Source organism: Lipotes vexillifer, unplaced genomic scaffold, assembly GCF_000442215.2.
Source record: "Lipotes vexillifer unplaced genomic scaffold, Lipotes_vexillifer_v1.1 scaffold1093, whole genome shotgun sequence".
Taxonomy (NCBI): domain Eukaryota; kingdom Metazoa; phylum Chordata; class Mammalia; order Artiodactyla; family Lipotidae; genus Lipotes; species Lipotes vexillifer.
The window spans coordinates 325,657-342,272 of NW_006774793.1; the positions used below are offsets into that span (position 1 = coordinate 325,657).

Genomic DNA, 16,616 nt, shown 5'->3' on the forward strand with positions numbered 1-16,616 from the left:
GGGAAAGAGGGAGATAGAAAGATCTTGCCCAAGAGCTCACAGCTAGCTGATAAAAAGATATACCTTGAGGTGAAAGTGCAAGACAATAATCATTTCCCCATCACATGGCTGGAACAAAGCATGCTTGATGTTATTGTATAGAATATCCACTTTGTCTCCTCGGACAGACGTGAAGCGAAAACCTGCGGGGTAAGAAAGGAAGCAGCTAAGTATCAAGGAACATCATCAGGTTAGGCCAGAAGGTACTGAATCTTTTCTGGCTGATTTGAACAGGGTCAGAGGAAATGCCAATAAGGTACAGAGCTCTCCTTTCCTCCTGGCCATACAGCGATGTCAAAGTAGATTCCTCCAAGCACTTCCTTGTCCTACTGTATTATCTGATCTGTCAAGCCTACAAATGTGCCCCTGAAGACAAAGCCCAGGCACATGAGAGATCATCCATACCATTGACATGGGCCTCCAGTGAGCCTTGCATCCTCTTTTGGGCAATATTCGGGCGAATGTATAGATCTTTCAGTTTGGGATTACTCCGGTTTAGATTGATGACCAGTGAGTCTTGTTTCACAATGCCCTAAGCAGAATGAAAATCAATGTGAATTTTCACGTATCTTTCCATGTCCCCAAAACCCACATGTGTCCTTTTGCACAAAGGTGCTTTGTTGGTGTTCAGGTTCACCTCTTTCTCTTTTTCTTCTGCTTCCCGAGTCTTGTAACGCTTCTGCACTTCTTTTATAATTCGGAAAGCATTCTGAAGGTTCAAGGCTGGTACTGTCTGTTCTCCAGGTGCCTTCATATTTGAAGCTCGGTATGTACTGCAGAAAAGGGGAAGCACTTATGTGAGTTTCTTTATTACGCCAGGTAACCTGAACCCATTATTATGTTTTAGAACTTGTTTAATATCTTTTAGGACAAAAAGGTACTACTGACTGGTGAAACAATGTCTGGAAAGCTGAAAAAACCTCCCTTTCTTCTCTCTCAAACAGAGAATATTATAAATGACCAATCCATTGGGTGGGGGAAACACACATATATTTCAAATCCAGCATAAACTTCCCCAAATTATCCTATTCCACCTCAAGAATGGACTCCAATGTGGCACACATTTGAGATTTTATCACCAAATATGTATATAGTGAGGATAAAATATCTTCACGAGGATTTAAATTAGGTTCCATCCTCAAAACAGTACAAAGTTAGCAAGGTGAACCTAATCAAGTGCCACTGAGGAAGGTGCTGCCATTCACTAGAATGGGGGAGAACACAGCACAGAGAACGAAATGTTTCTGAGGGTAGCACTTCTGCCAACAGGCATTTAGGGATGGTTGTTTTCCTGGGAACTCACATTTCCTTGACAAAAGTGGCTTCTGGGTTAGGAAAGATGTTGCCCTCATTCCTGCCCAGAGCACTGCCTGGGCAATAGAAGTTGATTCGCAAGTAAGTATAATCTCCTTCCACAGACATACTTATATTCTGTTCAAAGAAAGGAAAAGCATTAGCAAAATAAACAAACAGATTTCTTTCCTAGATAAAGATCAGTAGCTACAGAGATGCTAAAATTAAGTTAGTAGTTACAAGCTGCTAAACCTAGCTTGTAATCCTTAATCTAAAACTAATAAACTACATATTTAGCCTATTTTTTTATATGACCAAATGTGTGTTTCCAAAAGAATCACTGAGTTCTCAAAGTTCTTTCTCTGTGCCACATTTATGAAAAAAGGTTAAAAGATTCTCAAAGTTCAAAGAGAAATAGGCAAATTATGTTTCTAGACTAGATCATTTAACTTTCTCCAAAGTGCAAACTGGAAAGGAAGAAAAATGACAGCAGATTAGGGAGGGGGGAAAGTCAGTAATGCGGGAAAGGTAGAGTCAGAAGGAGCAGAATGTGAGAGACAATGCAGACAAGACAGTCATCTATGATAAGCAGGAGAGTCATCTATTTTAAGACACTGTTTGGATGGAGCTTGATTCAAAGTTAGTACCTTTATTGTGGCAATGTGAAAAGGTGTCGCAATGCCAAACACAGGCATTATTACAGTCTCGTATTTCTTATCAATATAGATCTTCATTTCCCGAATGTGTGGTTCCTTAGGCATCAAAGATGGGTTTTTATAGGACACATTAGATTTACGAGCTCTGGAGTGGGAATAAGATGTTTTTGAGAAATTTCTGCACAACACATATAACCCTAAAACAATCTTACTACTCCATGCAAACTCTTACTTCTGAATCTGCTGTTCCCCTTTCTGTTCAGTCAATCGCCTCTTTGCTTCCTCATTGAGTTGAGCTGCCAGTTCTTTTTGATGTGCTCTTCGCTTTTCTTCTGCAGTCATCTCATTCTGGAGAAGGGAAAACCCAAGTTATCAAAACCTGTGAACCATCAAAGTAATACAGTAAACTTAATACAGTAAACTTACTCGTGTTCTTTCTGTAAGTAATGCTGCTCGGGAACCTCTTCCCAACAGGTCCTCAGCCTCATCTTTCTCCTCTTCCTCTTCTTCCTCATCCTCATTCTATGGGGGGAAAAAAAAGTCATAACCAGAAATTCAGGTCTTAATTATTTTAGCCAATATTGTTTATCTTCTTCACTGTATCAAACTTCCTACACCACTCACTCATCTTCTTCCTACCTTTAGAAAAATCCCCACGTTCTTCACTTTCTTCTTCACAGAAGTGAGAATGGTAGCCGGGCCATCCTGGAATACAAGCAGGAAGTTAGACATCTGTAAGAGCATTTAAGTGAAACACTTTCACTTTCAAACCCAGTAAATAGCTGGGCCATGCTTTGAACCTTCTGGTACTAAAAAATCTTTGACAACAAATAAAACCAGTTATCTTCTGAAACGCACATCAGGAACTACAATTTGGGAGGCAACACTGGGATCATGATTAAGAATACAGGCTTGATTTGAAACCTGGCTCAATCACTTTCCAGCTCTGTGACATTAGACAAGTTACTTATACTTCTGTGCCTCAGTTTCTTTATCTGCATACTTGGATAAGAATATTTACTTCACAGGGTTATTATAAGGATTCAATGAATTAATGCATAAACATGCTTAGCTTATAATAAGAGCACTTAAATATTTGCTATTATTAAGAATCAGTTCCTGCTAAGTGAAAGAAACCAGTCATAAAAAGACCCCAAATATCCAGAAAAGGCAAATCCTTAGAGATAGAAAGTCAGCGCCTAGGCCTGAAGGGGAAGTGGGGAGTGACTGCTAATGCACACAGGGTTTCTAAGGTGATGAAAATGTTCTAAAGTTAGACTGTCGTGATAGTTGCGTAACTGTGAATATACTAAAAATCACTAAATTGTACACTTTAATTGTATGGTATGTAAACTGTAGCTCAATAAAGCCATTACTAAAAAAAAATCAGTTCCATTATTAGAATCAGTTCCTGACATTATCATAATCGAAGTTCAAGCCACAATGTAATAAAGGGTTTGGCTTAAACAATCTCTATCCCTAGCTGTATTAGGCTATCATAGGGATCTCTCCTGCCCCTTAGCTAGCATTTAACAAATATAAAAACAAAAAACCCACATAAAATAGATAAGCAATAAACAAGAGTAAATAAGGATTTACTATGTAGCACAGGGAACTATATGCAGTATCTTATAATAATTTGTAATGGAAAATAATCTGAAAAATATATATAACTGAATACTTTGCTGTACATCTAATACTAACATAATATTATAAATCAACTATACTTCAATTAAAAAAAAGGAGGGGGGGAACCATAGGGCAAAAATGCGCTTCCAAAGTCAGTTCATGACCACTCAAAGTGGGAGAAGCAATACATACCTCATCCACAAGCACTGTGTCACCAATGAATAGGGCATAGGTTTTCTCTTCTGGTTTCTTCCCTTCCTTGTTAGTCAGGTCTGAGAATCCCAAATTGATGCTGAAAACCATTCCTAAAAGAGCAAAACGGGAATGAGTCAATGACTGTGAAAGGATGGAGAAGTGTGATTTTATACAGAATAGAGGGAGACAAAGCAAAAAGAAAAGTTTCAAAAAAGTTATTTTTCTATTGCATGCATGTAAAACTCACCTTTCTTCAGTTTGTACTGATTTTTACTATTAATTACTAAAGAGCCTTCACGGAATTCAATGCCCATTCCAAACCTAAAAAAGGAATGAAGAGAAACTTCAGCAATAGGCTAAAAGACCTCTAACCTGAGTCAAGTACAATATATCTTATTTCAATTTTCAAGATAAGGCAAGCAAACATGCTGAGTGATTTGCCCCTGATGATCAGTCAGTTAAAGAAGATCTGAGGACAGTCTTTGGGTTAATATGTTGAAAATGACTTTCTAATTAAGTACTGCATATAACACTTATTATATTTAGTAGAATGTGATAACTGGCTTCATTAAGTCACCCAGGCCAAGACTTGGTATAGGTCAATATATTTCCTCTTGTCCATCAGAGAAGTCCAGAAATAAACTATATACCCCAACTAGCTTCCATCTAAGGAGACTGCCTAGAGCTTTTGTTTCTCAAATGTCTTTGGTTCTGTAAGATGTTATTAGGTATTTCTAGGTGTTCAGTGGTCAAATACATTTGAGAAACACTGGATAAAATAAAAATTGAAAAAAGAATTTAAATAGTAGGATATCTCAGAGTACTTAATTTGCAAATATGAGCTGAGGTGTTCTAAGAAAGGGAACATAGTATGTAATGTCTCCTCACATTTGTAATTTAAGGCTGGAACACTACTGGCATCTACTACATTGGTCTGGAAAAATCTCCACCCTATCCCTGGGAGTATAGGGAGTACCCTATCCTTCAAGTATTTCTCACATTCTCTGATAACACAATGTGTCTGGCACACAGTTAAGTTTAATAGTCCATAAATATTGGTTGAATCATCTAAGAATATTTTGCCTGACTGCCAGTCATGAAAATTGACTCAGAGTGACAATGTACATCATAGCATCTTACCCAAGGTTTTTGGTAATTCTGTTCAGCAGCTCTGGCTTCTGCTTTTTAACCACATCCATGACAGCATTATATACATCACATATCTTCACACCTAATGAGACAGACATGGGACATTAAAGCATCTTTCAGGAAAAAAAAAGCCCAAAATCACATTTTTTAAATCAACATTTTTTTCACCTATTAAGTCCACTAGGGACTTCCCTGGTGGCACAGTGGTTAAGAATCGGCCTGTCAATGCAGGAGACATGGGTTCCAGTCCTGGTCTGGGAAGATCCCACATGCCGCGGAGCAACTAAGCCCATGTGCCACAACTACTGAACCTGCGCTCTAGAGCCCATGAGCCACAACTACTGAAGCCCACGCATCTAGAGCCCGTGCTCTGCAACAAGAGAAGCCACTGCAGTGAGAAGCCCCCACACTGCAACAAAGAGTAGCCCCCACTTGCTGCAATTAGAGGAAGCCTGCGTGCAGCAACAAAGACCCAATGCAGCCATAAATAAATAAACAGATAGATAGATAAATAAATAAATAAATATTCTCTAAAGCAGGGTTTCTCAAAGCATAAAATAAGGAATACAGTTGCAGGAGTGGTAGGACTTAGAAATGTGCATTTTAAAAAACAATTTGCCTGGTCACTCTTTAATTACATGTTTTTTAGAATCACTCCAATGGGACTGTGGAACCCCAGTTGGTCTCAGTGAAATAATTCAAGAGTTGATAAAAGGTATCACATTAAACTTATTATACATTTTGAAAAACAGGACTACTAAATGGGTGAATTACTGCTGGAAGAACTCTGGACTTAAATTTTTCAGGGTCTAGGATATGAATACATATTTCAAGCCAGATATGGTGGCCTCAGAGGGGTTTTTATTATTCAGCTACCTAGGACTATGATCTCTAATTGGATTTCTCAAGATCAACTTGAGGTATCATGGGGGAATGGTGCCTGGAAGCTCTGCAAAACATGAGCGGGCTTACGAAGTAGTTTGAAGTGGTAAACATGAAGTCCCATTTAGCCATCTGGGAGTGAAAAGTCTCAAGGCAAAAGAGGTGTCAAGTACTTTGCTCTTGAGGTAGGCAGCTGCTTGCTTAGCAGGGTTGCTATTAGATCTTCTCTCAAACTAAGATTCCGGGTATCCATTCAATATAGGATTAATATTACACAGCCTGTTGGGAGAGAGACTACTTCTCAGAACTTTCTCAAAAAAGTAATAAGGCCAGAGTATTTTATGAAGATCTGGACACAGAGGCCTAACCAGTCAGAGGTTTTTTTAAACATCAGTATAAAACCACAATAACCACCCATGCGTAAAAGTACACTGAGGAACTAAATGCTAGGATGACTGGAGGTTAGTAAAATCTAATTCTATTTACAGTACAAGAGCCTCAGGGATAAACACGCCCATAAATGCTACATTTTTGTTACATGATTTCTAAACCTTATCTAAGGCACCTTACCATGTCTTAGTTCCTTTAGCAGCTCCTCTTGAAGCTGAAGCAAAAAGTTGTAATTTTCTTGAACCTCCTGAGAAGGATCAACCATCAAAGTGCGAACAAGGTTGGAGCAGTAAGATTTGAAGCGAATACCCATGGCACAGGTAATGGCCCCAAAATGCATGTGATTCTTGTCACTAGAGACCAAAGGAAGAAAGCATTTCATTACACAAACTAGTGAAGTCCTTAGTATCACTAACACACACAGCTGTAATCACTACCTTTCCCTGCTATATCCCAAAGCTGAAGTGGAAAAATGACCTAAACTTTTTTTCAAAAGAACAAATCAGTTTATAAATGCTCCGGAGTAACTTTAATGGCCAAAGCTTTTAGGATAAAAATTCAGTAAAAAGTTGTTGCATCCTAAGTATGTAAAACATATACTGAATTTTATTCATTACAGCTTAACAGCATGATGGTAAGGCATCACCTTTCCACCAGTCCACTATGAATTCACTATGAATTAATCCTTTCCAACCAACGAGGACACACAGCATTCTTTACAGTATTTTAATTTTTATTTTATTTACTTATTTATTTTAAAGCCTATGGTTATAATATCATTGCATGTATGTATGTATGGCACGGGGTCCAGAGCACTCGGGCTCTTTCATTGAGGCGCGCGAGCTCAGTAGCTGTGGCGCGAGGGCTCAGTTGCCCCGTGGCTTGTGGGAATCTTAGTTCCCCAACCAGGGATCGAACCCACGTCCCCTGCATTGGAAGGCAGATTCTTTACCACTGGACCACCAGGGAAGTTCCCTCTTTACAGTATTTTTTAAAAATTAGAAGGGGAATTACATTACGATATATCTAATAAGACTTTTTTTCAACATTTTGCATTTTTCTCGGCATTTTTAAATCATCTGGAAAATGCTTACAATCAAATACTCAAGTAAGAAATGAGTAACTGTGAAATAAAATAAAAATATGCATAGAATAAGAAGATAATGTAAAAAGCAGGCTAATGATTATTCTTTCTCCTCCTACTTTTTTTTAAAAAATAAATTCATTTTATTTATTTATTTATTTATTTATTTATTTATTTATTTATTTGGTTGTGTTGGGTCTTCGTTTCTGTGTGAGGGCTTTCTCCGGTTGCAGCGAGCAGGGGCCACTCTTCATCGCGGCACGCGGGCCTCTCACTGTCGCGGCCTCTCCTGTTGCAGAGCACAGGCTCCAGATGTGCAGGCTTAGTAGTTGTGGCTCATGGGCCCAGTTGCTCCGCGGCATGTGGGATCTTCCCAGACCAGGGCTTGAACCCGTGTCCCCTGCATTGGCAGGCAGATTCTCAACCACTGCGCCACCAGGGAAGCCCCTCCTCCTACTTTTTTGAATTCCAGAATGAGTCCAAGAAAAAAAAACAGGCCAAAGGCTGAAATGCTCTGGTTGTTGTTATATTTTGAAATTCTCCTACTTACCTCACCACACTGAACTTGAGGTTATAGTTGCCACCACTCTGAATGATAGGAGGGTAACACATTTCCACAGTAGAAGGGTCTGCCCCGGCTAGGTATTTTTTCTCTTCTATGGCCTTTTCCACAGACTCAGCCAGTTTGCTGTGTCGAACTTTCTGTAAGTATATCCAGAAATAAAACAATACTTACTAGAGAGTGGCAGAGGGGTGTTGGGTTTTTGGTTATCACCATTTGAAGATAACATATATCCTGATTATCATATAGGATGCTATAGAAGTCTTACGAAGTGGTTTATGCACCACTTAACATACTGGTGTACGTGTAAAGCAAATTTAGAGAATATGTGGAATTCACAGCTATTCAAGGAATTCTCAAGTGAAATACTGGGTAACCTCCAGAAACTACAGTGCAGGTTTATAGTTATTTTGAAAGAGAGCTGGCACAATTACACACCAGAAGTTCCCTCTTTACAGTATTTTTTAAAAATTAGAAGGGGAATTACATTACGATATATCTAATAAGACTTTTTTTCAACATTTTGCATTTTTCTCGGCATTTTTAAATCATCTGGAAAATGCTTACAATCAAATACTCAAGTAAGAAATGAGTAACTGTGAAATAAAATAAAAATATGCATAGAATAAGAAGATAATGTAAAAAGCAGGCTAATGATTATTCTTTCTCCTCCTACTTTTTTTTAAAAAATAAATTCATTTTATTTATTTATTTATTTATTTATTTATTTATTTATTTATTTGGTTGTGTTGGGTCTTCGTTTCTGTGTGAGGGCTTTCTCCGGTTGCAGCGAGCAGGGGCCACTCTTCATCGCGGCACGCGGGCCTCTCACTGTCGCGGCCTCTCCTGTTGCAGAGCACAGGCTCCAGATGTGCAGGCTTAGTAGTTGTGGCTCATGGGCCCAGTTGCTCCGCGGCATGTGGGATCTTCCCAGACCAGGGCTTGAACCCGTGTCCCCTGCATTGGCAGGCAGATTCTCAACCACTGCGCCACCAGGGAAGCCCCTCCTCCTACTTTTTTGAATTCCAGAATGAGTCCAAGAAAAAAAAACAGGCCAAAGGCTGAAATGCTCTGGTTGTTGTTATATTTTGAAATTCTCCTACTTACCTCACCACACTGAACTTGAGGTTATAGTTGCCACCACTCTGAATGATAGGAGGGTAACACATTTCCACAGTAGAAGGGTCTGCCCCGGCTAGGTATTTTTTCTCTTCTATGGCCTTTTCCACAGACTCAGCCAGTTTGCTGTGTCGAACTTTCTGTAAGTATATCCAGAAATAAAACAATACTTACTAGAGAGTGGCAGAGGGGTGTTGGGTTTTTGGTTATCACCATTTGAAGATAACATATATCCTGATTATCATATAGGATGCTATAGAAGTCTTACGAAGTGGTTTATGCACCACTTAACATACTGGTGTACGTGTAAAGCAAATTTAGAGAATATGTGGAATTCACAGCTATTCAAGGAATTCTCAAGTGAAATACTGGGTAACCTCCAGAAACTACAGTGCAGGTTTATAGTTATTTTGAAAGAGAGCTGGCACAATTACACACCAACTTATGTATCAAAGCAAGGCGAACACACACCAAAAAACCCCGCATGGGAGAGACTTACTTCTGCTTCATTAAAACAGTAAAAAGACGCCCCCCTCTCTTTTCACCTCATCTGCATCGACTATTTCCATGACTCTTTCCTTGAAGAATTTGTTGAAGACCTCAGAGGTGATGCTGGCTGCTTTCTTCATTAGATTGAGCTCTCCATCCTCCTTTACAGCAATGGTATAGGCCACAACTGCACTGATGTCTATCTGCAATCAAAGCGATAAACAGTTTCTAACATGCAGATACGGAATTGCTAAAGAAATATATCTCCCCCAAGTCAAATATTATCAGTGATGATATCTGGTTATTTAATAGCAAACTACTCATCAGCAGTCTGCAGAATATCTAAATTTCCTCTTCTTGGATTGAATAAACATCTGAAAGAGCTCTTTACCAGGTCACTGGTGTATTCTAAGAGGCATTAAACTAATGTATCATTTAAAATGTAAATATAAATGCCTCTCTCTTGAGGTTTCCATAAAGGCTGAAGGAAGGCAGACAGGAAAGAAAAGAAAAACAAAATTTTTTTTGGACAAGAGATTTTCCTCAGTTTCCCTCTGAAGTACCTGAACTCTCTCCTGAGTGCCTCATTCCTAACTGGAAAGTAAAACTGCCTCACTGCTCAGCCGAAGGGAATGAAAAATGGAAATGTGAATGAATATATAGCTTTCCCAAAACAAATTCTCTGCATTATCTGTTATGGAAGCTCCTCACAATTTTGTCTTCTCAACTCTCAATGTGCCTATTTCCAAGAGTATTCTTACTTTGTCAAAGCCCTCTTTGTTGAGGCAGTCATTCCAGCTCTTCATGAACTCTCCTGGGAATTTGTCTTTGCTGAACACTCCAATCTTCTTGCCATTCTTGCTTTCTTTAATGGCTTCAATCATTTTATCAAAGCTGCTCTTATTACTTTCATTCTATCAGTGCCACAGGGAGGAAAAGGGGTTCAATTTCAGAATTAGACATCTATGTTCTACTAGTACTAGGCAGAGAATATTCTAAACTACAGAAAGAATAAATTCTATTTCCCCTTCTACTACCTACTTCTTTAGGGCAGACTGTAACACACCAAAAGGTAACGCAAAATTTCTTTGGATATCTTTATATGCTTAAGTGAAGTACCATATAAGCTGAGAAGGCTATTCTTTTTCTTCAGGAACAGCTAAGAAACACAAAGGTGAACAACATTTTGAGAAGAAATCTTCTCAGAAGAGAAGTGGGCAGTATAACAAAAAAGATTACATTTGATAAAAACTGGAAATGAGGTATGCCTCATTTTCCTTAAGGATATTTAAAAGCTATTTGTTCTAATTAAGGCGCTCAGATTAAAACAAACAAGTTGACAGTGTCAAGAATGGATAAAGTCAGTGTTCACCAGAATTTCATAACCCATTTGTCTTACTGTAGAACTGATAGGACTACTGAACTCTTTTCTTCCTGACTAACAAATGACAGTCAGCTAAATCTTCCCCTGTATTTTTTAAATTCCTAGAAGGCTTTTCTGTTCATCACTTTTAAACATTCTTTCACATTTATGACACCTTCTTTATTAGTTCTGACCTTTTCTCGTATGAGCAGTGTGATGGCAGGGGCTCCATTAGCATTCTCATTGCCCTTAGTGTTAGCAATCTGTTTCAAGAACTCCACTTTTTTCTTGCTGGCCATAAAGATGATTTTGTCATCACAGAAGACCATGATAGTATCAGTTAGTTCATAACCAAAGAGCCATGTCTATGGGAAAAGACAACGGTGTGTACAGATACAAAAAAATTAATGTACTTATACAGAAATATTTATAAATTAAGGTATCTGGAATTAACTTCCAAATAATCTTGGAATGGGGGAACCTGGATGTAGATTCAAATGAAATGAGATTGGTCAGGAGTTGACAATTTATTGGATAATGGGTACACAGGAGTTCAATGTATTCTTTTACCTACTTTTATTTGTTTGAAACATTCTATAATAAAGACCATCAAATCGTTTGGATAATTTGTGTTTATAGGAAGTATATTACTGTTTAGTAGGACAGAAATGCATAAAACAAGAGACAGAGAAGCACCTCAGGGAACTGTGCATTCTAGCTCCCCAAAGATTGCTAGTTGCCTACTAATTACTCATATCTTCTCTCTCAAAGAGACTCATGACCTTTAGCTGGGCAAAATGCTCAGCACAAAGACCCTATTTCCCATCCTTTCTTGCAGCCAAGCATGACCATTAGATTAAATTTGGGCCAATAAGTTATAAGTAAAAGTATTCTGTGGGACTTCAAGAAAGTCTCTTTAAAAAAGGAGGGAGGGCCTCCCATTTTATTCCCTCTCTCCATTCTTTTTGCTCAGAATGCAGATATAAGGGTGAAGCTGCAGCAAATTTTGCAAAATGAGCACAAGGGCTATACTCTATGGATGGCAGAGTAGAGACTGGGAAAAAACTTGGGTCCCTGAAGACTATCTAAGAGAAAAAGAAATATTTTTTTAACCCACTGTTATTTAGATTTTTCTGTTATTTAAAGTTAAATCCATCGTAATTTATACACTTCTCTTCCTTTTTCCTTATGTTCTAAATCAGTGCTGTTCACTGAACTTTTTGTGACAGAAATATTCTGTATGTCCTCTACCTAACATGATAGCCACTACTGAGTACTTGAGACTTAGGACTGAAGAGTTAAAACTTTAATGTGGCTAGTGGCTACCATATTGAACAGTATAGTAGCTGATTCAGTGACTCTCAGGGCTAAACACAGCTGTAAATTTCTCACCTGTAAGGCAGTTGATTTGGCATAAACGATTTCTTCATCAACACCCACTGATACAACAATGGCATCAACGTTGGCATACTCATCTTCTCCTTTCTGAAAAGTAGAGTAAGTAATTTGTTCATTTTCTTTCACACTAGCAAAACAGGAATACAAACTTCAGTATGTACCCAAGATATGTGCAATTTTTTCCTAACAGAAATTCTAAGTTTAAGGTACATGTTTGCCTGGCAACCTCACAGCCATCACTTACTCTATTTTTATTTGTTTGTTTGCTTTTTGCGGTACGCGGGCCTCTCACTGTTGTGGCCTCTCCCGTTGCGGAGCACAGGCTCCGGACGCGCAGGCTCAGCGGTCATGGCTCACGGGCCCAGCCGCTCCGCGGCATGTGGGATCCTCCCAGACCGGGGCACGAACCCACATCCCCTGCATCGGCAGGCGGACTCTCAACCACTGCGGCCACCAGGGAAGCCCTAAGTTCAACTTTTTGAGGAAACACCAGACTGTCTTCTAAAGTGTCTGCACTATTTTACATTCCCAATAGTAACGTATGAGGGTTCCACTTTCTCCACATGATGACCAACACTTGTTATCTTTTTTATTATTTTATTATTTATATAGCCACCCAATGGGTATAAAGTAGTATCTCACTGTAGTTCTGATTTGCATTTGCCTAATGGCTAATGATGTTGACTGAGTCCCCATTCACATGATTCCTGATGAGCTGTATACCCTTTCTGGAGAAGTGTGTATTCAGATCCTTTGCCCATTCTGTAACTGGGTTACTGCTTTATTACTAAGCTTTAAGAGTTATTTTTATGTTCTAGATATAAGTCTCTTACCAGATATGATTTGCATTATTTTCTCCCATTCAGTGGGTTTTCTTTCACTTTCGTAATGATGTTGTCCTTTGAAGCACAAAAGTTGTTAATTTGAAAGAAGTCCAAATTCTTTTCTTGTGCTTTTGATGTCATATCTAAGGTGGTTTTGCCTAACGCAAGGACATGAAGATTTACCTATGCTTTCTTCTACAAGTTTTATAGTTTTAGCTCTTATATTTAGATCTGTGACTCATTTTTGAGTAAATTTTTGTGTATGGTGTGAGGAAGGGGCCTAACTTCATTATTTCGCATGCAGATAACCATCTGTTACAGCACCAAGGCAGTGGCACCAAACTATGTTCTTCACTATCAAACACTCATAGGAAAAAAATCCAGTTTCACTAAAAAATGTCCTTGACACAGTAAAAATGATTAATATTATGAAATCCTAACCCTTGAATATGTCTTCTTCATATTCTGTGTAAAGAAATGAGAAGTACACACAAAGCATTTCTGTGTGCAAACTGAAGTATGATGGTTTTCTCAAGGAAAAGCACTTGTATAATTACTTGAGTAACAAACTGAACTAGCCATTTAAACAGAGTTGGGCATCTGGCATACATTTTCTTGAAAATGAATTAAGTGAGCCTATCACTTCAAGGAAAACAAATGACAAACATGTTGTCAATGATGAAATTCGAGTTTTCAAGCAAAAATCAAAATTTTGACAAACTTGTACCCACCATCGTGAACTTGACAGCTTCTCTACTTACTCAAGACTTTTCTGATATCGGTGGTGATATTAACATACACGATTCTCCAATATCATAAAATGAAATGTGTACATTTACCAGATCTGTACAACTGAGGGAACCAATATCTTCCAAATAAGCAACGCTTGTTACAAAATCATCCATGGGTAAAGGATCAAAGGTGCAAGACAGACCCATAACTTGAGTATGAAAAGTTCACTGCTGTGGTTTTAGATTCCACATTACAACTAACTTTCAAGAGATTACCACTTCCAGACTTTTAGTGTAGTAATAACAAAGAATATCCATAATTATCTGAAAAGGTTATTAAAATTTCTCCCTTTTCCAGCTTCATGTATATTTGAAGCTAAATTTCTTTATGTACTTGATACAACCCATACAAAGAAATGCTTTGTGGGGAATAATTTAAGAATGTAAAGGGGTCCTGATACCAAAGAGTTTGAGAACCACTGTGTTATGATTCCTACAACATATATTAACACCAACTCTGGCATCAAATATTCTCTCCTCCCCCAAATTTTGCTACATGCATTCCAACTATGGGATTTTGTGGCACTAGAATTACTAGTACCTTGATAACCTCCCAAAATTAGCAACAGGTATTCCCTTATATTTAATGCTTACGTGTTCTGGCTACTGACATATATTTCCTAAACATCTGTCTACAAAAAACACCACTGAAACTAACCAAAAAGTCCCTTTTAGTATTTTTTGATACTTGAAATCTTGGTTGAGTCAAAATTTTTTAGCAAAAAAAACACGTACGAAAATTCAAAATACACAGTAATAAATTTTTAAAAAGTATATGAAGAGGGCTTCCCTGGTGGCACAGTGGTTGAGAATCTGCCTGCCAATGCAGGGGACACGGGTTTGAGCCCTGGTCTGGGAAGATCCCACAGGCCGCGGAGCAACTGGGCCCGTGAGCCACAACTACTGAGCCTGCATGTCTGGAGCCTGTGCTCCACAACAAGAGAGGCCGCGATAGCGAGAGGCCCGCACACCGCGATGAAGAGTGGCCCCCACTTGCCACAACTAGAGTAAGCCCTCGCACAGAAACAAAGACCCAACACAGCCAAAAATAAATAAATAAATAAATAATTAAAACCACATATTAAAATAAATAAATAAAATCTTAAAAAAAAAAAAAGTATATGAAGAGGGACTTCCCTGGGGGCACAGGGGTTAAGAATCTGCCTGCCAATACAGGGGACACGGGTTCGATCCCTGGTCTGGGAAGATCCCACATGCCATGGAGCAGCTAAGCCCGTGCGCCACAACCACTGAAGCCGTGCACCTAGAGCCCACGCTCCACAACAAGAGAAGCCACCACAATGAGAAGCCTGCGCACCACAACGAAGAGCAGCCCCCGCTCACGGCAACTAGAGAAAGCCCACACACAGCAACGAAGACCCAACGCAGCCAAAAAAATATATATAATATAATTATGTAACTTAATCATTAATCATCTGGGAAAACCATATAAAGGGATCTCAATATAATTGAAAATAGGGAGAGAGAAAAAAAGACCCACGTAGTCAGCTTTTTTATGAAGATAGGGGAAACAAATCCATCAAAATCTCCAGGATTTCAATGAATATAAAATGCCTGGTTTTCCACTGCCCATCAAAAAGGTAAGAGGATGAATCCTAATTTCTCTTGGAACCCATGTGCTTTGACCATTTCATTCTTGATTCTTGACAAACACCGGTGGGCTCTAATATCAGAAAAAATAAATAACAGCAGAATATCTAAAGATAATAAATTTAAATAAAATTTCTCTTACAGTGGGATTCAATGAAAAGGATTACAGTAAAGCCAAACATTTTCACAGCAAAATCTGGGGCACTACTTTGTATTTTCAAACCTTATGAGGAGTACAAATGCCTTATACAGGTTACATCTGCAAACAGTCTTCTGAAACTGTGGGAGATTTTTATTTTTATTTATTTATTTATTTATTTTGCTGTACGCGGGCCTCTCACTGTTGCGGCCTCTCCCGTTGCGGAGCACAGGCTCTGGATGCGCAGGCTCAGCGGCCATGGCTCGCAGGCCCAGCCGCTCCGTGGCATGTGGGATCCTCCCGGACTGGGGCACGAACCCACGTCCCCTGCATCAGCAGGCGGACTCTCAACCACCGCGCCACCAGGGAAGCCCCTGTGGGAGATTTTTAATAATCTGCTTGTAAAACTTACATGATAAGTTACCAAAGTAATGTTATAATAAAGTTATATATAATACTAAAATATTTTCAGATTAACTTGTGTCTGGAATTTGTTCTAAAATACTGGAGTGGGGGTGGGGGGCTGGCAAAAAGAAAGAGAAGCCACAAGGCTGGCAGCCATTGCCCCAGGGCCAGGCCTACAGTCAGCTCCAGGTGCTGGCTGTTAGAGGCAGCTGGGGCTCAACTCTGCTGCTTAACCGGCTCCAGATTCCCATGTGACCTTTTCTGCTGGGGAGGTCTTTAGGACTCAGACTTGAGCCCCTGTCAAATCTGGACTTTCTAGATGAACCATTTTGCAGCAGTGACCCCTGGTATGCAGACTCTCAACATCCACCAAACCCTTTCTGTCTCCAAAGCCTGCCACTTTCCAGTCTGTCTGGTTCACTTAACACTCAAGTGTTGCTGAAACAGGTGTTTCAGATGGGAACAGTATTTACTGAGAAAGCACTTTCTGTATGTAATCTACAATAAAACTTTAGCTGTAGTATGCATCATCACATTCAAAACCCCAAATCAAGACCTCATTTGTTTATTTTTGCTTTTATTTCCTTTACTTTAGGAG

The 16,616-nt window shown here is 39.1% G+C and overlaps 1 protein-coding gene across 1 annotated transcript in view; it reads right to left on the minus strand.

Annotated features, from left to right (window-relative positions):
• Positions 1-16,616, minus strand: part of SUPT16H (SPT16 homolog, facilitates chromatin remodeling subunit) — a 35,040-nt gene that overhangs the window by 9,916 nt on the left and 8,508 nt on the right. Inside the window, exons 2-18 of the mRNA XM_007449508.1 lie at positions 12,243-12,335; positions 11,045-11,215; positions 10,249-10,401; positions 9,544-9,690; positions 8,987-9,138; positions 6,414-6,586; positions 4,953-5,043; positions 4,060-4,133; positions 3,810-3,922; positions 2,628-2,693; positions 2,415-2,510; positions 2,221-2,336; positions 1,980-2,133; positions 1,343-1,470; positions 677-812; positions 445-571; positions 64-182 (exon numbers count right to left, since the gene is read on the minus strand). Coding sequence (XP_007449570.1) covers positions 64-182; positions 445-571; positions 677-812; positions 1,343-1,470; positions 1,980-2,133; positions 2,221-2,336; positions 2,415-2,510; positions 2,628-2,693; positions 3,810-3,922; positions 4,060-4,133; positions 4,953-5,043; positions 6,414-6,586; positions 8,987-9,138; positions 9,544-9,690; positions 10,249-10,401; positions 11,045-11,215; positions 12,243-12,335 — 2,109 coding nt within the window. The remainder of the gene's footprint in view (positions 1-63; positions 183-444; positions 572-676; positions 813-1,342; positions 1,471-1,979; positions 2,134-2,220; positions 2,337-2,414; positions 2,511-2,627; positions 2,694-3,809; positions 3,923-4,059; positions 4,134-4,952; positions 5,044-6,413; positions 6,587-8,986; positions 9,139-9,543; positions 9,691-10,248; positions 10,402-11,044; positions 11,216-12,242; positions 12,336-16,616) is intronic.